At 39.6% G+C, this 27,820-nt stretch overlaps 1 protein-coding gene across 9 annotated transcripts in view; it reads left to right on the top strand.

The window, feature by feature from the left end:
- Nucleotides 1–27,820, top strand: part of herc2 (HECT and RLD domain containing E3 ubiquitin protein ligase 2) — a 218,449-nt gene that overhangs the window by 102,391 nt on the left and 88,238 nt on the right. For 4 of the 9 annotated variants that reach the window (XM_048532264.2, XM_048532265.2, XM_048532261.2 and 1 more), the window contains exons 35-48: nucleotides 257–325; nucleotides 7,345–7,532; nucleotides 10,402–10,594; nucleotides 12,340–12,522; nucleotides 14,187–14,371; nucleotides 15,041–15,188; nucleotides 15,299–15,495; nucleotides 16,769–16,999; nucleotides 17,121–17,256; nucleotides 18,778–18,921; nucleotides 21,976–22,118; nucleotides 25,202–25,469; nucleotides 26,446–26,615; nucleotides 26,720–26,818. In XM_048532264.2, the coding sequence (XP_048388221.1) occupies nucleotides 257–325; nucleotides 7,345–7,532; nucleotides 10,402–10,594; nucleotides 12,340–12,522; nucleotides 14,187–14,371; nucleotides 15,041–15,188; nucleotides 15,299–15,495; nucleotides 16,769–16,999; nucleotides 17,121–17,256; nucleotides 18,778–18,921; nucleotides 21,976–22,118; nucleotides 25,202–25,469; nucleotides 26,446–26,615; nucleotides 26,720–26,818 (2,354 nt within the window). The remainder of the gene's footprint in view (nucleotides 1–256; nucleotides 326–7,344; nucleotides 7,533–10,401; nucleotides 10,595–12,339; nucleotides 12,523–14,186; nucleotides 14,372–15,040; nucleotides 15,189–15,298; nucleotides 15,496–16,768; nucleotides 17,000–17,120; nucleotides 17,257–18,777; nucleotides 18,922–21,975; nucleotides 22,119–25,201; nucleotides 25,470–26,445; nucleotides 26,616–26,719; nucleotides 26,819–27,820) is intronic. The other 5 variants (XM_059646786.1, XM_048532268.2, XM_048532267.2 and 2 more) reach the window with 3 other exon arrangements.

The following is a 27,820-nucleotide window of genomic DNA, read 5'->3' as shown; positions in this document are numbered from 1 at the left end:
TTGTTATCTTCTGGCTTTATTGAAATTTCAAAACTGCCAGTTGTTCATCTTTAACTACATTTGATACAAGTTTTTTTTTAGTGTGTAGAGATTGTTGGAATTAACAATTCTCCTTTTGAGGATTAGCATCGCTTTCCCTTACTATATATATATATATATATATATACATACATAAGTGCAAGGAATAATAAATGATGCCATCCAAAAGCTACCTCAATACCAGTTTATAATTCAAAGAAGCGATTTGTACTTTCAGGAACAGGACCGTCCATATCAAAATTGGAAAGAAACAGATTTAAAGGTGGGGCTGTGTTGTGCGCATGCGGTAAGTGTGCACCTTAGGAATTATGGAAACATTTGGATAAAAAGACATGTGCTTTCTGTGTCTGTGCTTAAATGCAATTTTGAACATTTATTTTTGTGTATAATCTTATGCACATCCTTGTCACTGATCTTAAAACAGCATGATACAACTGGAACTTTTTTAATGCACTTTATACCCCCAGCCTCATAATTAGAAGCACTTTGGCCGTTTGACTCTTTTGAGCCCTAACCCTACTCTGCCATTCAATAAAATTGTGGCTAATTTTCTATTTCATCTGCACCTTACTACACTATCCCCATATCTTTTTTGATGCCTTTTTAGTATTTATAAGAAGTGTCAATCTATTTAAGTGTACCAACAAATTAGCATTCACTTTGCTTTAGAACAAAGAATTCCCAGGAACCTTTTTGAATCAAAGCATTTCTTTCACATCTGTGTCCTAAATGCTAATGCCTTATGTTGTGACTGTAATCCTTAATTTTAAACTTCCCAAACTAAGGGGAAGACCTTCACAGCATCTATCCTGTCAAACCTCTTTAATAATTTAAAGTGCTTAAATGCAATCATCTTTCTTCTAAATGTGGAATGTAGCTCCATCCCTTCTAATAGGATAATTTTCTCATCCCAAGAATTTCTCTGGTGAATCTTTCTTGCATTCCCTCTATGGCAAGTATATCCTCCCTTAGATGTGGAACCTATTGTGAATATTGCACCAGCTGTGGTTTCACTCAGGCCCAACACAAGTGCAGCAACATTTCTTTATTCTTTTATTCCAAGACTTCTGCAACAATGGATGACAAAATATTTCTTTCCTAATTGTTTGCTGTACCTGTGTCTTAACTATTATTTGTGTACATGGAAACCGAAACCCCTTTGAATAGCAATGTATCCCAGCCTGTCAGCATTTAATCTGCTTTTCTAGTTTCTTACCAGCTTACCTTTTTCCACACTGCATTGTATCTGTCATGTTCTTACCTGCTCAACTAAACTTGCATAGGTTCTTTTGCAGTCTTTACACATTCGCTTCTGTTTACTGTCCTACCTGTTTGTATATTATCAGCAAACATGGATAATCAATCCCCTTTTACCCATCATCTAAGTTATTAATTACAATCATATCTGACTCTGCGATACCCCACAGGTACTGCCAAGTTAATATTCCTACTCTGTTTTCTGTCCATTGACCAATCTTAGTACGTTACCCGTGTCCCATGAACCCTAAATTTTATGCAGTAACTTCTTATGCAGCACCTTTTTCAAATGTTTTTTGGAAATCCACCAGTTTAACTTCATCCACCCTATTATTCACCATGTTTTCTTAAAAAGAAACATCAGCAGATTTGGCAAATATTTCTTTCCTTCCTTAAACCTGGATTGATGCTGTGCAATCATACAGCAAATCCCTAAGTGAATTCCCTGTTATCCAACATTGATAGGTTGGAGCATTTTCCCTGAAACTGATGACATTAAATGACTTATCGTTCGTTCTTGTTTTCTGTCCCTGCTTTCTTGAACAGTGGGCTGGTAGTTTTTCTCCTTCCATTTCACTGGTATCATTCTGGATCATAGAATTGGATAAGATCAAAACTTTGTTGCCATCATTTTTAAAACCTAGGATGCAAGCCTCTTGTCCTTTTCATCCCTTAATTTCTCCAGGAAGAATTTTTTACGTATGTCTTTTAAATTCTTCATTTGCTCCAGACTTTATGGTTGCCTGTGAATTCCAGAATGTTTTGTCTTGTCACAAAATTAATACTGATATTTCTCATCATCATTTCTCCAGCCTGTATCTCATAGGAACCCATGTTTAATCTCACTAAAATTGCTTCCATTTTACGTATCTACTCCAGCTTTTACCATCTGTTTTTACATCTAGTTAATTTGCTCTCCTATCCTGTTGTCCCTTTGTATTTTAAAACTGCTCTGATCCTCTGTCTCACTAATCTTTATGGCAAAAAAATTGCTTCTTTTTAAACATGTGTGAACTACAATCTTTTGTTTTTCCATCGCTAGACCACTTTATCGTATTTTATATCTAATCGTCATGAATTATGAATTAATTTTTAAAATCATTTCCATTGCCTAACTATCTTCATACCTTTTAATCTAATTTCTTATTTTAGCGTGGTAACTCACCCCTCAGAACTCTCAAGTCGTTCTGTCTTCTGTACTGATTCCATTGAGTGGGCACTTTCAGTGTTGATTGTACCATTTAACTGCAGCAGCCCTCCTTGTCCAGTGTGACTGCATTTACTTAGATGCACTACTTTTTGTAGTGTTTGGGAATGTAGCCAGATCGTCTCCAACAGTCATTTCTCTTCCTGTTGCTCCATTGATGGAGACATTGTCTTTATTTGCAGACAGGCTGATAGTAGAGGTGAAAGTATGAAAGGAGAGAAGGCATGGAGGTGAGATTTGCCTCTGGGTTAAACACACCTCTTACAGCACAAACTCTCGTGCATTATGATGTATTAACTGAGGAAACAATGGAATTAGTTACAGGAAAGCAGAATTTAAAATGAAGACCAAAGTCAACTACTTGTGCCTTCCAAATGGGAAAAGTTAAAATCCAGGGATATGTCAAGTAGTTTGACAGCACAGTATGAGGAGAATTGTCGAGAGAGATGATGAAGGGATAAGTAATTGCTGGAATTTTACTTGAGTAAGGTAAAATAGAAATAAACCCAGACAGTCCCAAGTTGTGGAACTAGCTAAAAGGAGATGCTTTGGAGGAAAATGGTGTACCAAATTTGGGGAGAAGAGAAGTACCCTGGTTAGACTGATGCAATTTATTACTTTGTTTTGGACTGCACTGAAAGAGATGAAAATTCAACAGTGGAATTTCACCAGTGTGTTAGAGTAGAACTGGAAAATGACAATGTTCAAGAACCTGGGGAATGAAAGGGATGTTAGATGGAATGTCAATGGAAAGTCAATGTGCAGATTTTTGTTTGCAGAAGTATGGTTACAATGGATTTGAAAGGCAAGGAGAGTTATTGAGGTGAAGAAAAAACTTATACCTGTCATAACTCCTAGGAAGCAGGATGGATAACTGTTAATTTCATGGAAGGTAGTTGCGGGAGCAGTGAGTCGGTTGCGATGGCAACGCTAACTTGGGGGAAAAAAGGGCTGGAAAGTAGGAATTGAAGAAATTTAAGAAACTGTGGTGATTCAGGTTTAGTATGGAAAGATGCCTGGCGACGAAAAAGCATTGTGATGCTTAAGGCTTTGATGACAATGTCCCAGGAGGCATTTGGTACTTGGGGAAAGAGCCCTACGGTTATCTTTGCCTCAAGGCGTGATGACAGAATAGTCAGTGGTTTTTGCAGAGGACCAGTTTGGACCATTTGCACTAGCTGACATTGACTTGTATCTGGCAATGAAATGATGAATCTAATTGTGTGGCAACTACTTAAGTATGTCCCTTTGCCTTAAAGGAACAAAGCTGTGGTCTGTCTGGGGGAAATGACAGGAATGGAAAACAATTAAGGTTGAGCAAAGTTACAAGTGTGAAATGTCAGGGTGTAACAATGATTAAGCCAGTTGGTAGTATGTTTAATCTCACTAAAATTGCTTCCATTCTACATGTCTACTCCAGCTTCAACTGCATTATGGCAAATGAAGGGTCAACAGCTGGGCAGTTTCGACTTAAAAACCGCTTAAGGGTGCATAAGTGAGGGCTTTGTCTGGAAGGACATGAGCAAGTGATCTGAAGAGTGTTGGGGAGGTCAAGGGAATGGACCACAAATAGGGAAGGGAGAATGGCCCACAAATAGGGGTGGGAGAAATGCCTGAGTCTGTGAGGGTGGTAAAGTTTGACATGAGAAGGTGAAGATTGGAATTGGCTTGGGTAAGGAGTCACTTGGTGTGCAGGCTGAGGGAAAGCAAAAAATTAGATACCCCAGAGACAGCTAGGAGAGTGCTAAATGATTTAAAATGAGGAGGGTCAAACATGATTAGGAGCCATTGAAATAAAGGGGCCAAGAAGTGACTTCAGATTGAATGACACGCTGCTTCAGTAGGATAAAGGATGGGAAGAATAATCTGGCTTGGAGGCTGTGGTGAGGGAAATGGTATCACTGGGTGAGAACCTAGTTTTGATCAATGCTGGGACATTAGTATGATTGTTTACAATAAGTTTGTGGATTTTCCTGTTCTCTTGGTAATTAAAATATATTTAATTGTTAGAGCCTGTTCATTTTCTTTCAGTGTGCGAAGAAGCCATTTGTGCGAGTTATGATTGTTGAAGGGAACAATGTGCATGTTAGGAAATGCATCATTTCTGAAGGGTCCTCTTTCATTGATTTTAACTTTCTATAGCACAGTGATTCTTTCAACAAGCTTCCTCTGGTACCTTCATTAAATCATTCTTGCATTACATGATTTCAAAAATCTTTCCTTGGCGGATTCGAAGAAAATTTGCACTAATGTCTAATTTTTGTATTTCTTTTAAATAGCACCATGCTGCTACATTCTTTTTCAAACAGGCTATGATGTAAGAGGAATTTAGCAGCTGATCTTTAAACTATTGTAAGAATATTACTGTGTTAATCTGTGCCACTACAGACTTTTTAAAAAATATCAAACAAAGCATACAAATTGGTCTTCACTTTTTCATTGCCACCTGAAAGTTCAGTCTTAAATGAAGGATTTTATTTAAATAAGTACAACACAGTACAAGCCTTTTTTGTTGGTCTTTCGTTATATTTCCATATAGAAATGAATAAGCCATTGGCTGACTCACCAGGCACTGATTCTTTCAAGACTTATTTCCTTGTAGCTTAGTCATAGACCATTTTGAACACTTTTATGGATTGAATTGTGTGCAGCATCTTATTCTGGAATACTGCCCAAGTGTTTCCCCTTTTCAACTCATTGTTATAGCATTGCACAGTTGAAATTTCTAACAGTGCTGGTTCAAACTTCATATGCAGAATAATTTTAGCATTTATCGCCTGGGCTATGGACTAGTACTTTTTAAATGTTGTGTCTCTTTTGTACACAACATGATGTCCACCTTGATAGAATACTAGATCTCCAACTTTGATTTAATTTTCTTCGTTAAATGCTTCTGTTAATCAACTCCCGTTTTGAAAATTCTATACTTGCCAGTTGCTTATTTCAAATGTGGTGCATCTTGTTACCAGGTATTTCCAGCACAAGCAGCTGATATGGCCTCTGCTGTCAATTCACATTCCTAACTTTCTAAAATGTTTGGCCTGGACTAGACTTTTTAATAATTGAACAATTGTAAAGTACTGCAAGAAAAACTGATTGCTAGACCACCCATCATTCTAGATGTGAAACGTTGACATCTCTAAGCTTTTAAAATGCAAAAACATCAGTTTAGATAATATGTGATAATGGGAACTGCAGATGCTGGAGAATCCAAGATAATAAAGTGTGAAGCTGGATGAACGCAGCAGGCCAAGCAGCATCTCAGGAGCACAAAAGCTGACGTTTCAGGACTAGACCCTTCATCAGAGAGACATAACAGTTTTTGGACTATTTTACATCACATTAAAAGTACTGAATCGGAATCAGAACAACCACAACATTTGTATAGTGACTCTAAGACAGTAATTGCCCTAAGGCACATCTCACGAGTTCAATCAAAGTGACAATCTATGGAAGGAAATGTTTTGACTGGTGAGGCTAGCTTTTAAATAGTATCTTAGGGGGAAGAGACAGAGGCTTAGTGAAGGTTCATAGAGCCTTTGGCCCTAAGCAGTTGAAAACAGAATTACCAATGGTACAGTGATAAAATTGAAGGAATACAGAGATCTTACAATGGTTGTTTGGCTATAAGTAGCTATTGAGATGGGGAGGGCTGAGACCTTGAAATAATTTGATAACTAGAATAAGATTCTTTAAACTGAGCATTATGGAACCAGGAACCAATGTAGGTTAGCAAGCTCCATTACATGAGACTTGGTGTAAGTTAGGATGTAGGCAGGAGATGCTTGGATGAGCTCAAGTTTATGCAGGCTGGTTGGAGGAATATTGGGATAGCTGTGTCTAAGACATAATGTGGGTCCCAGCAACTGATGAATGAGACAGGAAATTTTGCAAAAGTGGATGCTGGAGATCTTGGCTTTGGAATATCCCTGTGTAATAGAACAATAAACTTATTGAACTACCCAGTTCAAACTCAGACAGTGGTCAAGATGAGGGATGGAATAGGTGGATAAGGAACAGAATTTATGTTGGCATGGAAGGACACCCCAACTGTCTACACCTGCATTTTATATTAGCTTTACTGAATTTGTGATGAGGATCAGAACTAATTGAGGTGCTGCTAGTTCAGGGTTGATTTTTCTCTTCTGGATGTCTAAATATAATGTGATTATCTTTTCATAAATGATAAAGTGCAGATATTGAAAACTCAAGCCGTTGAGGCTTAGTGAACTGAGATTGATGTGTTTTTGTTGAGTAGGGCTAATAAGTAATAATAGAACCTAGGCAGATTGTCATGATCTCAGTTAATTTCAGAACAACAGGTTTGAGGGCTCAATGTCCTACTCTTGTCCCGCATTTTTATGTCCTGCTTAACTTTGATGTCATTTGGATTTGGTTTTGCTTAATTTTTTATATAGTCCACACTTATGTGCAAACGTCCTTCTTTATTTTTACTTGAGCTTTGTTGATTTTTCAGTGACGTAGTTTGCTTGGAGTTTTCTCCTCAATGCCCGTAGCTCCCTCAACAAAGATTGAGGGTGCAAATAAAAAAATGCTTAAGAGTGAATCACAGCCATGAGGGAACCTTAACTCAGCTACAAGGAAAGAAGTATATTTTCAAAGAAACAGTATCTGTGTACTTTAATTGTCAGCACTTAATCATTTGGACAAGGATTTTTAAAGAACAGTGTGGGCCATATTGAAGTTCAACATACTTAGTTTATAGTTGAAAAATTTGTAAGAATTTGTTTAGATGTGATTCTTTGCCTCCTGGAAAGTTTCGTATTACTTTTGCAAAGTTCAGAACTTGATTTTTTTGCAACTTTTTTTTTGTCCTTCAGGCCCTGCTTCCGATAGTGGTGAGGATGATATTGGTGCCTCTCTTCATGGAGCCTCAGCCACTGTTTTAGAGGAATCAAGAAAGGAAACCACACCAGCTCCGCTGCCTGTCTCTGGTCCAGAGCTGGCAGCAATGATGAAAATTGGGACTAGAGTGATGAGGGGTGTAGACTGGAAATGGGGAGATCAGGTATTACAGTAAACTGATATCTGTCTATTCTAAAAAAATTTTTAAAAAATGCCTAGGACAGTATTTACCTGTTTTGAAGGGCCACTTCTGTTCGGGAGAAGCTGAGAAAGAAGTTGGAGCACGAGTATTCCTAGTTCAGCAATCTATCCTGTTTGTAAATATTATTTTAATTAGCTGCATTTACCAGTGGCATTGGATTCTATATTTCTACTCTGCGCCATTCTGATTTATACGCAAAGATTATTATTTAGCTTTGCTGTCAAATCTCAATGTGACCGAAACATTAGCAGTTGCAATATCTGGACTTAATGCTACATGGTGTAAAATCAAGCTTTCGAAGAGTGCTTTAAAATTTAACCTCCTTAACATTTTATAAATATTATTACCATGTTTTGATGCAATTTTTACTTTTCCAACTACCTACATGTTCAAGGTTAGCAGAACTCGGCTCAGAATATAATTCTGGTCACAGTGTAACTTTGCTGTTATTCAGTGCAGCTGTTTATAGGGAAAGCACAACTTAGATTCATGCTGTCTTTTTTAAAATAAAAACAATTTCCTCATGATTGTGCTTTTACAGATGGTGTCCATGTTTCAGTTTTAAGAGTGTTATGAAGAGACACTATATTAATTCCTGGTGTGAGGTACCTGGAGGTCACGGTACTGGACAACGAATATCATAGCCACACAGCATGGAAACAGACCCTTCGGCCTAACTCTCTCATGCCGACCAAGTTTCCCAAAGTAAACTAGTCCTGTTGGCCCATAACCCCCACAATTTCTCCTAATCATGTACCCATCCTGATGCCTTTTAAATGTTGTAACTGTACGTGCATCTATCACTTCCTCTGGCAGTTCATTCCGTATATGAACCACCCTCTGTGTGGGAAAAGTTGCCCCTTTTAAATCTTTCTCCTTGCACCCTAAAAACACGCCCTCTAGTTTGGAAGTTCAAGAAAACGGGGCTACGGGGAGAGTGCAGGGGAGTGGCGTTGAAATGCCCATCAGCCATGATTAAATCGCGGAGTGCACTCGATGGCCTCACTTTCACTCCTATGTCTTACGGTCTTAGGGTAAAACCCTAGGAAAAAGACCTTTGCTATTCATCTGATCTCTGCCCCTTTTGATTTTATAAACCTCTATCAGGCCACCCCTCAAACTCCTATACTCTAGTGAAAAAAGTTCTATCCGATCTAGCCTATTCTTAAACCTCATACCCTTCAGTCCTCGCCACATTCTGGTAAATCGTTTCCAAACCCACTCCAATTTAATAATGATGTTGCTCTGCTACAGGAACAAGAACTGTTTACAGTACTGCAGAAATGTTTTCACCAACATGCTGTACAACTCAACATGACATCCCAATTCCTTATCTGAATAGCTTGAGCAATGAAAGCAAGCATGCTAAATTCCTCCTGAATCACCTTGTCTGTCTGTGAAACTTTTAACTATGCACCTGAATTCCTAGGTTCTGTGGAGCAAAAACAAAGTTGCTGGAAAATCTCAGCAGGTCTGGCAGCATCTGTGAAAGAGAAAGCAGAGTTAACGTTTCAGGTCCGGTGACCCTTCCTCAAAATGAATGAATTCCAATGACCCTTCCTATATCACCAATTTTCCTCGGTTTTTCTGTTCGACAATATTGCAACTAACTCCCTCAGGTCTGCCCTTGCTTGTTTTACCAAATTACAATACCTCATTTATCCAAATTAAACTCCATCTGCCAATCCTCAACTCTTCGGCTAAATTGATGAAGTTCCCTTCGTAATCTTGGATGACCACCTTCACTGTTGACTATACCACCAATTTTAGTGTCATTTGCAAACTTATTAACCATCCCTCCTATGATGCCATCCAAATCGTTTGTATAAATGACAAACAAAAATGGACCCAGCAGCAATCCCCACAGCACGCTGCTGGTCACAGGCCTCCAGTTGGAAAAACCACCCTCCACTTCCATCCTTTGTCTCCTACCATCAAACCAATTTTGTGTCCGGTTGACAAACTCTGTGAATCCCATATGTCTTAATTTAGCAATTAGGCTACCGTGCAGATTCTCCTCAGAGACTTTACTCAAGTCCGTGTAGACAATGTCACCTGCTCTGCTCTCATCAATATTTTTGGTTATGTCCTCAAAAACTCTATCAAATTTGAGATGTGATCTCCCTCGCACTATCTCTAATCAATCCTTGCCTCTCCAAATGCTTGTAAATTGTATTTCTGAGAATCCCCTCCAACAACTTATCCACTACTGATGTCAGACTCTCGGCTCTGTAACTCCCAGGCTTCTCCTTACAGCCTTCCTTACACAAAGGCACAACATTGGCTACTCTTCAGTCCTCTGATACCTCATCTGTGGTTATAGATGATGTAATATTTCTGCTAGGGGGCTCCATGATTTCTTCCCTAACTTACCATAGCATCCTGGGATACAATTGATCAAGTCCTGGCGATTTATCTGCCTTTTTTAAGACCTCCAGCACCACTTCCTCTAATGTGGGCTGTTGTTAATATTCTACTAAAGTTGGAATAAACAACTTGGGAGATTTTGTGTATACCTTTGTTCTAGACAATCCCCTTGGTTGCAATCAGTTCTACAAGTTGAGACTTGGCCTAATGTCATACCTGAGATAATATCAACCTAAACTGTAAACCGCTTCTTGTGTGCAGAACAATCCTGCACGCAGGAGAATGCAGCGAACCCTTTGTTGCCAACAATCTATCTTTATCTGACCCAAGCACCTCAATTTCATCTATTTTCTTTTACATTTTATATTTAAATATGAAAAGAATGCAGTTTGAGCTAATACAAATGTATCTGTTTGGTTTCTAGCCTTTTAATTTTGTTACTTTTAACGTATGTACTTTTTAGGATGGACCACCTCCAGGATTAGGCCGTGTAATTGGTGAATTGGGGGATGACGGCTGGATCAGGGTTCAGTGGGATACTGGTAGCACTAACTCCTATAGAATGGGAAAAGAAGGAAAGTATGATCTGAAATTAGCTGAACCACCACCTGCTACACAGCCAGCCACTGAAGACTCTGACACAGAGGACGATTCTGGTTTGTAATAAAATTTTTGAGTTAAGATTTCATTTCAATGAAAAAGGATTTCAACGTTGGTGTTTATTTTAAGCGGGAAACTGTACTGGACACTACAACAACAGATATTTTTCAGACTAATCTGTGAGGTAACCTGAGCATGTTGATCAAGTGCTTAAGACGCTGCAGTTCATTGTCAAAGATTTTATAGCAGCGCACTCAAATCACTGGTAGAATCGGATGCAGCCAACATGGAGTTACGACAGAGAAACATAGAGGCAGGGTCACGGGACCCGAAGCGTTAACTCTGATTTCTCTTCACAGGTGCTGCCAGACCTGCTGAGCTTTTTCAGCAATTTCTGTTTTTGTTTAGGAATAATTGGGTCTTTTTCTGAATGGCAGACAATGACTCGTGGGAGACCGCGGGTCTGCTACTTGGACCCCAGCTATTTACAATATGTTAACAATTTAAATGAGGGAACTAAATGTTGGATGTCAAAATTTGCAGATGTGACAAAGCTGGATGGAAGAGTGAGCTGTGAGGGGAATGCAGAGATGTGGCAGTGAGATTTGGACAGTCTGAGTGAGTGGGTAAACGTGGTATAATGTGGATAAATGTGAGGTTATCTACTTTTGGTAGCATAAACAGGGAGGCAGGTTATTATTTGAATGGCTGTAAGTTGACAGAGGGGAATGTTCAATGAGACCGAGTTGTCATTGTGAACCAGTTGCTGCATGTAAATGTGCAGGTGAGATATACAGTAATGAAGCAAACTATGTTGGCTTTCATAATGAGAGGATTCAAGCGCAGGAACAAGAATGTCTTGCTGTAATTGTACAGGACATTTGTAAATTCATATCAGAAATGTTGTTTGCAGTTTTGGCCTCCTTACCTGAGGAAGGATGCTTTTGCTGTCGAGAGTGTGGTGATGGTTTACCAGATTGATTCCTGGAATGGCAGGACTGATGTGTGATGAGAGGTTGAGTTGATTAGATTGTATTCACAGGAGTTTAGAAGTATGGAAGCGGGGGGATGTCACAGAAAAGTAATAAAATTCTAATGGGCTGAGATGTCAGAGGCAAGAAGGATGTTCCTGGTGGTGGGAAAGTCCAGAACCAGGGGTCATACTTTTAAGCGGTGAATCTTTCAGGACTGAGCGGAGAGGTTTCTTCACCCAGAAGGTGCTGAGCCTGTGGAATTCGCTACGGCAGAAAGTAGTTGAGGCCAAAACATTGTTTTCAAGAAAGAAGTGGATAAATGTCTTGTGGCTCAATGGATCAAGGAATATGGAAGAAGGGTAGCATCAGGGTACTGGGCTTGATAATCTGCCATGATTTTACTGAAAGGCAGAATAGGCTTGAGGAGTTGAATGGCCTACTCCCGCTTCTATCTTCAATATTTCTGTGCTTGTGATATTTTTAAAGCCTATTTAACAGTTTGATTATAGAGTTTAGTTTCATTGGAAATTGAAGGAGTTTTGTGTTAGTGGAGGTCTTCAAAATTCAGTTGAAAGGTATATTTAATCAATTTATAGTGCTTTATTATCAGAACACATGTTCTGATAATCTTGTAAATTTGTCTTCCAGTTTTTCCTGCACTATCTCAAAATAAAAACAGCATACCATTTAGGACTTGTACTGGGTGTTCTTCAATTGCCAGCTTTCTGGGCTTCCTTCACATTTTGAATGATTGTTAAAGAAAAGATTCTTGCATCTAGAAACTAAAAATCTAATCACGTTTTCTTGTGATGCTGTTTTGTACACAGAAGCAGAACCCATTGAGAAGAACACACATCCAACTGTGATGCTGTTGTTGGGAACAGTTAATCTTCTGCAAACATTGTCACTTTCTGCTGGAATTCACTCAGACCTAGTCCAAAATGAAGCTACCAAAACTTTATGTGGTCTTTTGAGAATGCTTGTGGAGAGTGGGGCATCAGATAAAACTGGTAATTGAATTTTTTTAGAAAAACCATAAAACAATATTTAGCGAGTGACAATGTTCTGGAGAACAAGTACGTTGGTATTTATCAGTGGCCGAGGGTGAACACATTAATGTTATGAAGAGCTGATGTGTTTTGTTTTTCTTTTAATGATATGACAGTTGTAGAACCGCAGGTGTGATGTTGTATTTTAGTCCCTAACTTCTATTCAGCAGTGCCTACTGTAATGAAATTAAAGCCAGGCAATTTCTCACTGACGGTATACTGTGATTATCGAGTAAATACATACTAACTTTTGGGCTTGTGTAGAAATTCTGAATGAAACCTCATTTCCCAGTTAAAAGTATAATCCTCCCAATCACGATCCTTTTGAAGCAGCTGAGAGAACTCTTCTCCCACTATTTACAATTTACACCTCTAATCTGACCCTTTAGATCGTCATTAAATCAAGTATTTTAGCCCCAAGTTAAGACCATTCTTCCTTACAATAGGGGAGAGAGATTTTATGTCCTGATGCTTCGAGGTTGGTAAAAATTTAATTTTACTGAGCAGTATGAAATTTTCAGTCATTAAGACATTGACTTTGTTACCACTGAGGCTGAAGGACTGTACCAGTGCTCTTACTCCACTGCTTCATGGCTTCAACATGAAACAAAAATAGTTTATCCAGTTATCAAGGTAATAAATTAAGTACCTTATTGACATCAGGTTTTAAATAAGATCTGGCAACCTGGTTTCTTAGTTCACAAAATTATTGGTATATTCTCAAAACTCAATTTATTCAGTAATGATACGGAAGTATAAAAGCCTACCCTTCTAAATGTTCCCAAAATGCACGCAAATGCTGTCACTTCAAAAGGGAAAGTCATATATTTCTCTGCAGAGATGGCCTCTTTTGGCTTTTTCTTAAAGTTAGTGTGTGAAGGGGTTATTTTTGAAGACAAAAGGATAAAGCTGAAAATATGCCAGACTCTTACTCGGTTCTGGCATGTGGTCAAGTCGTGCATGTTTGTCCTTGAAGTTTGGCTAATTCAAGAACTACAATCTTGATGCTTCTTCAGTCACTCTTTTTCAAAATAGCAAGTAGTTTCACCCTGAATTCAACAAGAGGGTTTTCTTTTCCAAAATGTGAGAGCTTTTTCTTCAAAAACCTTCCAGTTCCGGTTGCTGTTCGCAGGTTTTGCTCCAACTGAAGCAAACTGGAACCTCTTCAAGTCTTCAAAAACAGCTCTAGCAAGAACCTGCAGCAAAGCAAATGATTATCACCAGTCATGTGATTTGTAGGAAACCTTGCCAAAAGTAAAATCTTTAATGTCCATAGTGAACTAATTACTTTCAATTATTCAATTATTTACTTCAAAGAAGTTTTTCCATAGCTTGGAATAGTCCGATTTTTCCACAGTTTTTCAAAACTTAAACCCTCCAAGTAACATTATATGTCAAGAATCTTGCAACAAGTCATTTGACATAAGAAACTACTTGGACACTGACTTCAAACTGAATATGTATTGTTGCTGATAGTATTGAAATGTTGGAATGGCTGGTTTTATTCCTGTGACTGACTTCTGCTCAACTGATTAGAATATTTTACTCTTGTTGCCCTTGCACTTGAGCTACTGTAGAAATAAAAATGTTGTTTGGTGAGATGAACATTTGTCTGTTGTTTCTAGTTTCTTCTATAAACAAAGTTGTATCCAGAGAGCAACACAGGAGCTGGTGTACCCTGGGTTTCATTAGAAGTGTAGCAATTACTCCTCGAATGTGTAGTACTCTGAGTTCATCTCAGTGGATCAGCTTGCTGACCAAAATTGTTGAAGGACAACAGTCATTCACTGCTGTGTCTCTGCAGCGACAGGTGAGAACTCCTGTTGTGCATTTTTTTTGTTCAAAGAAACCAAAGGCGAGATGTGTTTGAGACACTGTTAAAATAATCTGCTATAGCATTTATCTGAAGTATCCTTTATTTTTTTCCCCCTTCCAAGTCACATGGTTACAGTACTTTATGCTAATCAAAGGAAAATGTTAACATTGACAAAGGGAGCATTTTCATTTTTCACCTCTGGAATGATGGGACTAAATTATATCAGAAAACAGCTAAGTGTCAATTTTGGCAAGTTTCATGGAGAATTTTTCTGTGCAAGCCCAAGTGTGTGGGGGGGTGAAAAAAAACTCACTATCTTCTCAAACTCAACCCATTACCAATGTACTGTGTCCTTATGGCATCCATCGTCTTGTTCTCCCACTTGCCACAGGTGGAAGTATTGACCGCTGCTGAGACCTCCTGGGATTTCTGGCGTTGCACCATCTCTAAAGCTTAGCTGTGCCCTTGTCAAAGTGTTGGCAGTCATGCAGAGCTTCGGTAAAGATTAAGGCATATGAGGGAAGGATAGCAGATTGGATTCAAACTGAATGCAAGATTTAAAAAAAAAGCAGTGTGTAATAACTTTCACATGAGAGGTTGATCAGGTTTGGGTTGCTGTAATACTTCTGTGAACATGGACGTTTGCTTTTTAATTTGTGTTAGATCTTAGCGCTGCGTTTGCTGCAAGCAGTTCTTCCTTCCTGGGACAGAGATGAGCGGTCAAAAGACATGAAGTTCCTTGTTGAAAAGTTATTTGTGTTTTTGGGTAGCCTTCTGAGCACCTGTTCAAGTGACCTTCCACTCTTAAGAGGTGAGCGCCCTTTATGACTGGTAGATGTATTTCTTCCCATATTATTTGATAAGTCCATAATATTTTAAAAATAAATATATGATTAAAGCGGCGGCTTCTTGTGCTTACAGATGGAATGTTGAGAAGAAGAAAAGCTAGACCTCCAGCTTCTCTGACTGCCACCCACAGTAGCACACTAGCAGAGGAAATCGTTGCACTGTTGCGAACTCTTCACACTCTGAATCAGTGGAATGGACTTATCAATGACTACATCAATTCTCAGCTGAATTGCATCAGTGAAATCATGAGTGATAAAGTGCCAGAGGCAGTAAGTATAATGTTGCATTCTTTGCCTGTCCCTCATGTTGAGAATGATTTGCTTCCACTGGGGAAGTGGGGAGTTTGGGTTCTGCTGTGGTTAAATAGCCCAATTCAGGAGCTGCAGACTCAGCCACAAGTGGATCTTGTGATGTTTGAGGAGGTGGCTGGATGGAACACTCTGGGTTCTCAGCACAGTTCTGGTGGCTTGTACTTGGCCTCTTCTTGCTCTGCTCAGTGACGCTTCAAGTGTTTGGCATCTTTGCAAGTGCTTTTTCTCTGGTTTACCTGCTCTCGGGAAAGAGATTCCCCCCTTTGTGGGGATGTTGCATTTGTTCATGGAGGCTTTCAGAGGGTCCTTGTTTTTCTTCTGCTGTCCTCCTGATAGCTTGCCATTGCAGAGTAGACCACTTATTTGGTGAGTCTTGTTCTGGGCATGCAGACAGTGTGGTCTACCCGTTGCATGTAGTACTGCTTTATTTGCTTTTTAAAATGCGCAGGGTTATTCTTGTGATTTAATATTTGTTGGAAATTGCTCAAACTTCATTCTGCAGCTTAAGAATGAGAGCTACATTTGGAATGGTATTGGTTCCTCTTTTCGGAAGATGTGTTTTGTCAAAAATAGACTTGTTTCATGGTGGCTTTTGAACTTCTTGAAATTTGAATTCTCTGGAAAAAAAAGTAGTTGCCTCCCACAGCGTTTACTTGAGCATTGAGGGGCTTTATTGCTCAGTTTCTATTGCCTTGATACTTTGATGTAATTGTTTGTCATTTTTGAAGAATGAGATCAAGATTTAGAAAGTTCTGAATTCTGCCACCTTATTGTGACTCCATAAGTTTCTGTATGGTGCCAATCTGGTGCCAATCTTGTTCCAATTCATTTGTTTTAATCTTATGTTGCTATGATTTCCCCTCACAATACTTTGTGAAATTTCTTCAATGTGAAGATCTTTGAAACCTTTTCCTGTAGAAGGCCACATTGATGCCAGTTAGCTGCTGTTTTGTTGGAAGAAGTGTGAAACCTGTGTGCTTTTGTTTTTGAAATTTTGCATGTTTATTTTGAGAACTTTTCAAACCAAGTATTGCTTGCACTGGATTCTGTGGCTGGGACTAACATGGATTGCAAAGGGGTTTATTGTTGGCTGACTCAATGCCAGGCAATTGCTTATACTTAAGAAGGCCATTGTGATTGAGCTTGAGAATATTTGGATGGATTTATGTATTAAACAACAAAATATCTTTGTGTGCCTAAAACCATCGTCTCCTTTTTTTAATCCTTGCAGACAGTCTTGGAAGATTGCTTCCCAGATTCAGATAATCCAGAGATTAGTGGATTGATGGCAGTACTGGCTGTGATTGGTGGAGTAGATGGACGCCTGAGGTTGGGTGGTCAGGTGACACATGAAGAGTTCGGAGAGGGGACAGTGGCTCGTATTACCCCTAAGGGAAAAATTACTGTACAATTCCATGATATGCGAATGTACAGAGTTTGTCCTTTGAGTGAGTTACAACCGGTAGGTGATATGATTGCTGAGCTCCTGTCCCTGCCCAAACATATCAGCAGACGAACAGTGTTTTGCCTGATTGTTCAATCCATAATCTAAATCCTTATAATGGTTTAATGTTTAATTTCAGCTTCCAATGACTTCCTTCAGTATTAACAACTTGCCATTTGCTGACCTAATGCTGTCAGTCTGGGCTCAATTGGTGAATCTAGCGGGGAGCAAACTTGAAAAGCGCAAAATGAAGAAATCTAGCCAAAGCCTCACAGGTAATTAAAATATGAGCTTCAGTTTTTGTTGTGAAATAGAGTAGAGACCAAAGAGCACTTTACAACAGAGAAATTTCTTGATAAGATTTTCAGTGGTGCTACTTTTCTGATTTTAAGGGTTCCATTTGTTATCTCACTGACTCATTCATTTTATGATACATTCATGTAGCAACAATTGCACCTACATCTTTTATTGATGTAGTTGCACTCAGAAGTAGAATTAGACAATTTCTTCCATAACTGTCAGCCCTGCTTGAAACTTAAAGGCATAACATTGAAGGAAAACATTCATTTACTAGGCACCATAGTATTTAGCTTGGCACAAAACCACAGATATCAGTTAACAAGCATTTCTTTCAAAATCGCTGACATATATCTAAATATAACAGGCCATTCCCTGAACTTACCTTATATAGGCTGATCTTGTCACAGTTATGCATTTTCATTGCAATTATACAGTTAAAACCAGCCATTTACTACCTTTTATAATTGGATCTCAGATCTCGATTTGGCAACTGACACTGTGTTCATTTCAGTAGTATCCACTACGTTTTTTTCCACATTCTGGCTCTTGAATCTATGCAGCCTAATGTTAGAGATTCCACCCTGATTTTCAGGGAATTCTTATTTGAATGCCTTTGTCAAAGGGTACAAAACAGGACAAAACTTAGACAAAAATTAGAAAATCAAATTAAGAACTAACTAATTAAAATAGATGTGCTGGGCCAGGCAAGGTGCTGTACCTGAGTGATGTAGGAGCTGGTGGAGCCCACTGTGGTTCATAATGACCTGTGAGCGTTGACCTGGTACAAGAACCCCAGCTCCTATGAAAAGGCTTCTTCCTCCTCGTTGATTCCTTCACCACAGTGTCTATTAGCATTCTACTTACAGGGGTGACTTTTTTCTTTGATTCGTCTTCTCTGCAATTAAAGTTTCCTGGGTTAATTTGCCCACCCTCTGAAGTATTTTGCATCCTGGTAAAGATTTTTTCGACCACTTCAGATCATCATTACTCTCATTCCAACTGGAAGCTACAAGATTAGTTAGAAAGCTATGTACAAGATGTGTGACAACATACAAGTCGAGTAAATACAATTGAAGTTGCTCAGTAATTTAGTTTTTGATTGTTCTTAAGCACTTGTGATTTCTGAATCAGTCACTGAAGTGTACTGTACATTAAAATGTAAATTTGCATTAGTTTTTCGGTATAATTGCTTCTGAAACTGTACTGAACTAACAAGAGAACACCACCTTTGTGCACTTTTGACTTGAATGCTCTCCTCTCATAACATTGAAGATTGAATCCGCTTAGAATTTCTTCCTGTACTGCACAGGACCTGAGTATGTGATATTTAAAATGTTTGTGCATCATTTATTTATATTTTTTAACATGAGGCGTTTTCATAGTTTCCTAAAATGTTTTGGTTGTGCTGTTTCCCAATCAAACTGATTTTTGTAGTGAAACTGTATTCTTGAATTAATATAAATGTATGTTTTCCTTCCTTCTGTCCCTCCAATCAGATCAAGTGGATTTATACTTGTTAAGATGTCAGCAGCTGAGACTGTACATACTGAAGGCAGCCCGAGCCTTGCTCATGCACCAGGATAAATTGAGACAGATTCTTTCACAACCAGCTGTATTTGAAACGGGACCACTTTGCACAGGTATAATTCAGTGAAATACCCTTTATGTGTCTTGTCTGACTGTTCAAATGAATGTGAAAACTCGAATGAAATCCATTCCTTCACATAGTGGAATTGACTCAGTACCTCACTCTGATGGTTATATGCACTGCCACATAATCTCATGGGAGAAGCATAAAAGAAAGAGGGTGATGAACCGCCATCTTGAACTGCTGCAATCTGTATCCTGTAGCAAGTTCCACAATACTGTTAAGGAGGGAATTTCAGGATATTGACAGTGAAGGAGTAGAGTTATACTTCCAAGTCAGGATGGTGAGTGGCTTGGAGGGGAAGTTGAAGGACATGGTCCGTGTATCTGCTGTCCTTGTCTTTCCAGATGGAAGTGGTAGTGAATTTGGAAGGCATGGAGGATCTTTGAATTTGTAGTGCATCTTGTACATGCACACATTGCTGTTACTGAGCATCAGTGCTGGAGTGATGGAATAATGTACAACTTGGAGTGAATTAATTTCAATTGCTTTTGAAATGCACACTCAAAACAAGGAATACTGTTTGGATTTTATTATTACAGGAACAATCTTTTTAGCTAATTCTTGAAATTTTAGTTCTTAGTGCAGGTAGTCCTGGGTTACAAATAAGTTTCATTCCTGAACGTGTTCGTAAGTTCATTAAGACGGGTGGATAGGGAGAGCCTTTTTCCTAGGATGGTGATGGTGAGCACGAGGGGGCATACTTTAAATTGAGGGGTGAATGATATAGGACAGATGTCAGAGGTAGTTTATTTACTCAGAGTAGTAAGGGAATGGAACGCTTTGCCTGCAATGGTAATAGATTTGCCAACTTTAGGTACATTTAAGTCGTCATTGGACAAGCATATGGACGTACATGGAATAGTGTAGGTTAGATGGGCTTGAGATCGGTATGACAGGTCGGCACAACATCGAGGGCTGAATGGCCTGTACTGTGCTGTAATGTTCTATGTTCTATGGTTTGTATGTAAATCAGAATACAGAATAGTACATCATAAAATAATTGCTTGTAAGTATGAGTGAACATTTGCCAATTGGATCCTTAAAATCAACAGTATGGGGAGATCTCATTCATAAACATGAGTGTTTGTAAGTTGGACCTTCGTAACTCAGGGAGCCCCTGCAGCTATAACCAGCATCATATGAGTGAGCGTATGTCTTTGCTCAAAATGGGAGTTCTCAAAACTTCATTGTAAATGTCAAGGCATTCTTGAAATTTGTGACATATCGGATAGGATCTAACTGTGTTATCCCAGCACCAGCACATTTTCAGAGTCAGTTTTTACAGCATGGAAAGACAACCTTTGATTCATTCTGTTCAGGCCAGTCATCAAATATCCATTTATTCTAACCCCAGTTTCCCGCACTTGATCTGTAGTCTTTATCATATGGTGCTTCCAGTGCTCATTTCAATACTACTAAAATATTTTGAGTTCCTAACTTGACCACCCTTCCCAGGCAGTGAATTCCAGATGTCTGGTATCTGGAATACCCACATCTCACTGGGGCAAAAGTTTCTTTAAATCTGTTCTAAACTTCCTGCTCCTCGCCTTTGTAGCTGTGCCCCTGGTTATTGACCCCTATCTGTGTTCTTGCTATCTCTCTACTGTATCAGTGCTCCTCACACTTTGTATGCCTCAATCAGATCTTTCTTCACTGTCTCCGTTGTAAAGGAAACATTCCTCACCAATCTTGTCTCTCTTTATAGCTGAATCGCTTAGGCAACATCCTAGTGAATCTCTTCTGTACTCTGTAGTGCAATGATGTCCTTCCTATTTCATGGTGACCAGACAGTACTCAGCTATAGCCTAAATAACAATATACAGACATTTATCTTAACATTCTTGCTAGTTTATTTACTGGCTTGACAAATAAAGGCAAGTATCCCATGTGCCGCCTTAACCAAATTATGTATCCTTCTTGTTGCCTTCAAAGAGCTATGCATATGCTCAACAAAGTACCTTTGATCCTCACTGCTTCTTAAGGTCCCACCATTTAATTTGTGCACTGTTGTCTTACTGGTTCTCCCAAACTGTATCACCTCACACTTTTTTCAGGATTAAATTCCATTTACCGCTGATCAGCCAGCCTCTCTCATCATGTTGCCTGGAGCTTGCCTCCTTGCTATTTACCATACCATCAGTTTTGTGTTATCTGTGAACTTACTGATCATACCTCCTTGCTTAGATCATTAATATACACTTAAAATCAGCAAGGAGCCAAGTACCAGACTCTGATATGCCACTGGACACAGGCTTCCAGTCTCAAGCACATTCCTGTTTGCGTCCTGCCACTAAGGCAGTTTTGGATCTAATTTGCCCAATTTCCTGGACCACAGGAGCCTCTGCTTCTTAATCAATCTGCCATGCAAGGCTTTGACAAAAGCCTTACAGAGCTCCATACTACTCTCCTACCAGTGTCATTAGCCCCATTGTGGACATCAATCTCTGACTGTTTGTCTTCCCCTTCAGAGTGGCAAGCAGATATACAGTGACATTCTTGACTTTGGCCTGGGTGAAGTCTACAACCACAGAAAACCTGTTTGTACTCCTTCTATTGAATCTCCCTCCTGCTGTTGTTCTCCTTCCCTCTCTCTGGCCTTCCATTTTGCAGCTAGATTCTGGCTGTGCGCCCCAGTGAAACTGTCAGTCATCATTTTTCAACACAACAGATGATGCCAGTGAGATAGGAACTGCCGATGCTGGAGAATCTGAGATAACAAGGTGTAGTGCTGGATGAACACAGCAGGCCAAGCAGCATCAGAAGAGCAGAAATGCTGACGTTTCAAAAAACCTGATATCAGGGCACTGAATTCTGTAAACCAGGTCCTGACATTTGCAGTGTTAAATCCTGCTCTGCTGTCTTTGCAGCAGAATCACGTTGCTGAGATCAGAGACTATATATTTGAATGGTTAAGTGACAGATGCACCATTACTGCTGCTGGTTTCTAAAGAAGCATCAGTGGATTATATGATTCATGTTTTCAGGGACTTGACATTCATATTAGTAATTATTTGTAATTTACTGTTTTATCTCTTCATTTCAGAGGATGCTGCAGTTTCCTCCCCAGACACTGCGGACTTTTCACCTGAGGGACCACAGCCCCCGTTGATCTTACTCCAGCAACTGCTGAGTGCAGCTACCCAACCATCACCAGTGAAAGCTATATTTGATAGACAGGAACTTGAGGTTTGACTTCTGAAACTTTTCGAAGCAAACGAAAATCTGAATTTGTTTTGACGTATGAGTTTTAGTGAGCTTATTTTAAAATCAAGCGGGTATAATTGTGTAAGTGAGCTGAGGGCACTGCTAAACTATGAACTTGATGTGAAGTGAGTTTCTCCTGCTTTTGAAGCATGAGAGGCCCACTCAACCTCCTAATCCAGACTTGCACCTGCGACTCCTTGACTGTATTGTTACCTGGGCCCTACAAAGCTGCTGTACATTTAGATGCCACCTTAAAAATTCAAGGGCTGAGTGTAGAAAGTTTGAGTCAGCAAAAGGAAAATGCCTTTGCTAAGAGGTGATACGCATTGCATATCAATTGGAAGCATGTCCTGCTGACTCTCAGTTGAAATGTTGTAAGACTCTGCATGTTTGTTGTTTGCTGCTGTTCTTTCAGGTTATTTGTGAGAAATGAGTGTGTTTCGTGAAAGAATCTTGGGAAAAGTACATCAAGACCTCTCTCCAGCTTGATAAACGCTTGTAAATAATTGGTCTGAGTTCTCTATTGTCCCACATTTTGGAACCACTATCAGCTCTTCGCTGGCGGAATATTATTATCAGGCCTTCAGTCTTGGCGAAACAAATGTTTCTATTCAATTTGTTTGTACTTTCAGAGTAATACCAAAGCAGATAGGTAGCATAAAAGCCAAGATTAGAGGGTGAAAAGGCTTTACAATTTTCTGGCAAGTCTAGCTTGATCCATGAGAAACATTGCCCCATTTGGATCTAGTAACTTTTCCTGTTCCCAGTGTTTCTAAGCACGGAGTTTCCTCTGTTGGGATTAATTGGTTAATGGGTTGCTACGCTACGGAGAGCCATTTACACCAAAAACCTTCCGGCATTTACAAAAGAATAAAAGACTGGCATTCATATAACACTTTTCATGACCTCTGGACAGCTGAAAACACTCTCAGCCAGTCAAGTGTGTTTTGACTGACTGTTGTAACTTGGAAATGTGGTGACCAGTCTGCAGACAGCAAACTCCCACAAACTGCAAGGTGATAAGACCATAAGACATAGAAGTGGAAGTAAGGCCATTCGGCCCATCGATTCCACTCCGCCATTTAAATCATAGCTGATGGGCATTTCACCTCCACTTCCCTGCACTCTCCCCGTAGCCCTTGATTCCTTGTGAGATCAGAATTTATCAATCTCTGCCTTGAAGGCATTTAATGTCCCGGCCTCCGCTGCGCTCCATGGCAATGAATTCCACAGGCCCACCACTCTCTGGCTGAAGACATGTCTCCTCATTTCTGTTTTAAATTTACCCCTTTAATTCTAAGGCTGTGCCCACGAGTCCTAGTCTCCCCGCCTAACGGGAACAACTTGCCAGCATCCACCGTTGCATGTAGATCAATTAATTGGATTTTGTGATATTGATTGAGGAGTATTGGCCTGACTTGAGAAAGCTCCTTTAGTTCTTCTTTGAAATAGTACCATGGGATCTTTTCCAGCTACCGCAGCAGAGGCAGCGGGAATCGCGATTTTAGTATCTTTTCTGAAAGATAGTTGTATGGGAGTGTCAGCATTGATGGTTCCCAGACCTAGACTGGGTCTTGAACCAAGAATCAGAGGGATTGTACTGCCAACTGAGCTCTGAGGAATGTGACTTGCATTGTTATTCAGTGTAACTAGGCCCAATGAATGCGAGCAAAATAGGAGGGATGTAGCTGTAACAGATTAGTTTGGAGTAAGGATGCAAGCGCCACATTCTCACTACTTTGTCTTCCAGGCCACCATTAGTCACCAACATCTCTGGGCAGGAACCGTGTATAGTCATGTCCAGCAGAGCCTTTGGGTTCAGCTAAATTAGGCACCTGTTACCCTCTGTCTGACATACCTGGGACCAATAAAATTAACTGTACAAGATAATTTGTGAGCTCCCAGTGATTGACCAGATGCATTGCTTGGCTTTGAAGGTGGTGTCAGTGCCAAGAATCTCAGGAGGTGCCGGCCGTGGCCAGGAGTCTGCTTCTGGCGAGTGGGAAAATACTGCAAGTGGGGCACCAAGGTGGTGGTGGTACATAGGTATTGAGGGGAGTTTGGGAAGATAACCTGGGAAAGCTTGCTAAGGCTTGTGGAGAGAAACTCATCAAAAAGTCCTATCAAAAATTGACTGTTTCAGAATTGTATCCTTTCGTCAGAACTTGTAAGCATTAGAAATGTAATAGGTTTTAAACAAGTAAAATTGGCTAAGTATGGCTGCTGGGAAGAAGAGCAAAAGGGATGATGTTTGTTAGAGTAGAAGACAGGAAAGATTAAGTGACAAAAGGTTCAACAATTTGCTCCAAAAAAGTGGTAAATGAGATAAATTTAATAAAGAATTAAAGACGTGCCTAGATGAGATGTGAATAGCTGGATAATGATTGAGCAAATGCAAAGAAAAGGACGTGAGTGGAATGAATGGGTGAAAAAGAACATGATAACAAGCAAACACAAAAAAACTAGGCGGTTCAGATTTGCAACAGGTGACCTTGGCGTTGAGTCCAGAATGCTGTAAAGTTCCATGTCAGTCAGAGCACCCGATGAGCATGTACTGTTTGACACCAGTAGAGGCCAGAGTGAATCATTTATCTTTTTTTTGTTTTGAGTATTGAGGAAAAGATGCACTTTTTTTAAAATCAGATGCTTTGTCTTGCTCTCATCAGCGGAGTATTTAAGAATGACCAAGTAAAGGGAACTAAACATTTATGCAATGAGAAGACAATCCGAATTGATTAGCAAGTTGACCCTGGTCAGTTTCCCTATTCTGTGTTCTCCTGGGAAATAAATCAGCTACATGGTGAATGACAGCTGCCAGATTTTATTTAAATGGCAACACCAGCTTTTGTTTCCTATCCTGATTCTTCTCCTATGTAAATGTGATGGTGAGGTGCTTTCTTAAACTGTTAGTCTATCTGGTGGAGGTATACTCAGGATGCTGTCAGGCAGGCAGTTCCAGGATTTTGATATAGTAACTTTGAAGGAATAAGGATATTGTTTCATGTATAATTTATTTGATGTGCCCTTTTGTTAAGCATTTCAGTCTTTTGTTTTTATCTTCTCAGGCAGCAGCCCTTGCTGTCTGCCAGTTCTTGGCAGTGGAGTCTACCCACCCATCTACGCCGGTATTTGATGACAGCAGCTCAAGTGAGGCGACAACACCTGTTACAGTGCAGCCTGTACGTCCACTAAAACACAAGAAGCGCAAGCCTTCTCCCCCTCCACCTTTACCCATTGTAGCTCAACTAATGGAAATGGGCTTTGGACGGAAAAATATTGAATTTGCACTAAAATCGCTTACAGGAGGCTCTGGAAATGCTACAGGATTGCCAGGTAAAACAAAACAATATTAATAAGCCCATTCTGAGGAGAGAAAGTACTTGCACATCTTTTTGCATTCTGGTGATTTTTCTTAAAAGCAGGAACTAAGTAAGGAAAGGGCTGTTAATCCAGAGACGCAGATAAACATTCTGGAGACCTGGGTTCAAATCCCGCCACGGCAGATGGTGGAATTTGAATTCAGTAAACATCTGGAATTTGGAATCTAATGATGACAGTGAATCCGTTATCGATTGTTGGAAAAAACCCATCTGGTTCACTCACGTCCTTTTGGGAAGCAAACTGCCATCCTCACCTGATCTAGCCTGCATGTGACTCCAGAGCCACGGCAATGTGATTTGACTCTTAACTGCCCTCTGGGCAACTGGGGATGGGCAATAAATGCTGCCTAGCCAGCTATGCCCTCATCCCATGAATGAATACGTAAAGTTAAAATAATAACTATAATATTAACTATAAATAATTAAGAAATAAGAGTAAAGTTTCAGGAGAGTAAGTTAAAAGTGCTGCATTTAAGAAGGGTTTGCTGAGGTGCGTTTGAAAATCGGGGAATTTGTTTCGAATCAATTGGTTATGATTTACCTGAATCAGGTTTTGCATATTGTACTTTCAAGTAAGAAGTACAAAATGTCTTCATAACACTGATGTCACTTGGGCACTCGTGATCAAATCATCTCAATTGTGTTCTGTTTTTAATATTGTACCCTTTGAATCCTGTGGTGACTCTCTGCCAAACCTGTTTGAAATGTGCAGATTTCCTGATTAACAAGCAAACTAATTTTTGTTAAAAGTTGATTTGGCTTGCATCAAAGAGCAACCTTCGCACATGGGTAGAATTTGATCAAAGGAGACAAGGCTGAAGGGTTGACTCCCAATTCTCAGGTGTTGTAACAAATACACAATAAACGTTAAATCTGATTGCAGTAGTAACAGTTTACTGTCTACTTTTGTCTCAAATTTTATTTCAAAGGTGTGGAAGCATTGGTTGGTTGGCTGCTAGATCACCCTGATGTGCAGATTGCAGAACTTTCTGATGCGGAGAGCACTTTATCGGAGTACTCAGATGAAGAGATTCTGGAAGAAGTTGAAGAGACTGAAGCTGCTTACGCTGTGATTGGTCCTCAAGCAACTGTACCTAATGTACTTTGTGGTTAAAACAGGATGTACTTAGCAGATTTTAATAGCATTGTAGTCATTTGAATTCTGACTCAAATTATAATAACATGCTGCTCTTGATTTTGTAGCCTTGGGCTGCTGTGGTGACTGAAAGCCAAACCTATAAGAAACGTGCTGATTTCCTGAGTAATGATGATTATGCTGTGTATGTAAGGGAGAACATTCAGGTATGGTTCATCTGAAGTGATTTATAGCTTTTAACTCTTAATTAGACAAAATTTACGTGAGGAATGTTTCCATGATAAATTCCTTCCACTGAATTCAAGCCATTCACTGCCATAAGTGCTTAATCTTGGGTCTGTACGATTGATATAGCTATCTCATGGAGAAGAAACCATGTGAGGATTATACCTCTTTCGAAGCGGCTTGCTAAATTTTAATGAGCTGCAACTCTGCAAAACATGCCCCTGATTTTAAGCATTCAGGATTTCTCTCTTCAGAATATACTTGCCCCTGCTTGAGTACATTCAAGTGTCAGGGTTTATTTCAACTGTAACAACAAAACCTTTTAAATTAGACTATTTTTTTTTGCAACTTTGTTAGAAGTTAAGCAACCCATTTTTGTGGATATGTAAAAAGCTGTGCCAATAGCATATCTAGCTAATAGAATCCAGTTTGATTTTATTTGTAACTGTTGAAGAATGCCTAAGAATATATACAAACATCTTAGAATAGAATATCCATCAATATTTAATAAAGTTTTACTGTAAAATCCTCTGTGTGCTTCTCCCAGTGACACACCATATCTTTTGCCAAATATTATCTGACAGTTCCTAATATTTCTCAAAAATTCAGTCAAAGGATCGTATTTTTATTTTGTTCTAATCTCCTTTTGGACAAGCATGTGGACGTACGTGGAACAGTGTAGGTTAGATGGGCTTCAGATTGGAATGACAGGTCGGCACAACATCGAGGGCCGAAGGGCCTGTACTGTGCTGTAATGTTCCCTGTTCCCTGTTCCCTGTTCCCTGTTCCCTGTTCCCTGTTCCCTGTTCCCTGTTCCCTGTTCCCTGTTCCCTGTTCCCTGTTCCCTGTTCCCTGTTCCCTGTTCCCTGTTCCCTGTTCCCTGTTCCCCCACTTTTATGTGATGGTGCATCATTTAACACTTTGAACTTCTGTCTAGTCAAATTTTGTAGTGTTCTAGCTGTATGAAGGTTTATTTTACCTAG

The sequence above is a fragment of the Stegostoma tigrinum genome, chromosome 6 (assembly GCF_030684315.1).
Source record: "Stegostoma tigrinum isolate sSteTig4 chromosome 6, sSteTig4.hap1, whole genome shotgun sequence".
NCBI classification, from domain to species: domain Eukaryota; kingdom Metazoa; phylum Chordata; class Chondrichthyes; order Orectolobiformes; family Stegostomatidae; genus Stegostoma; species Stegostoma tigrinum.
The sequence above is the reverse complement of the archived record's forward strand: the minus strand, read 5'-3'. Positions and strand labels throughout refer to the sequence as shown.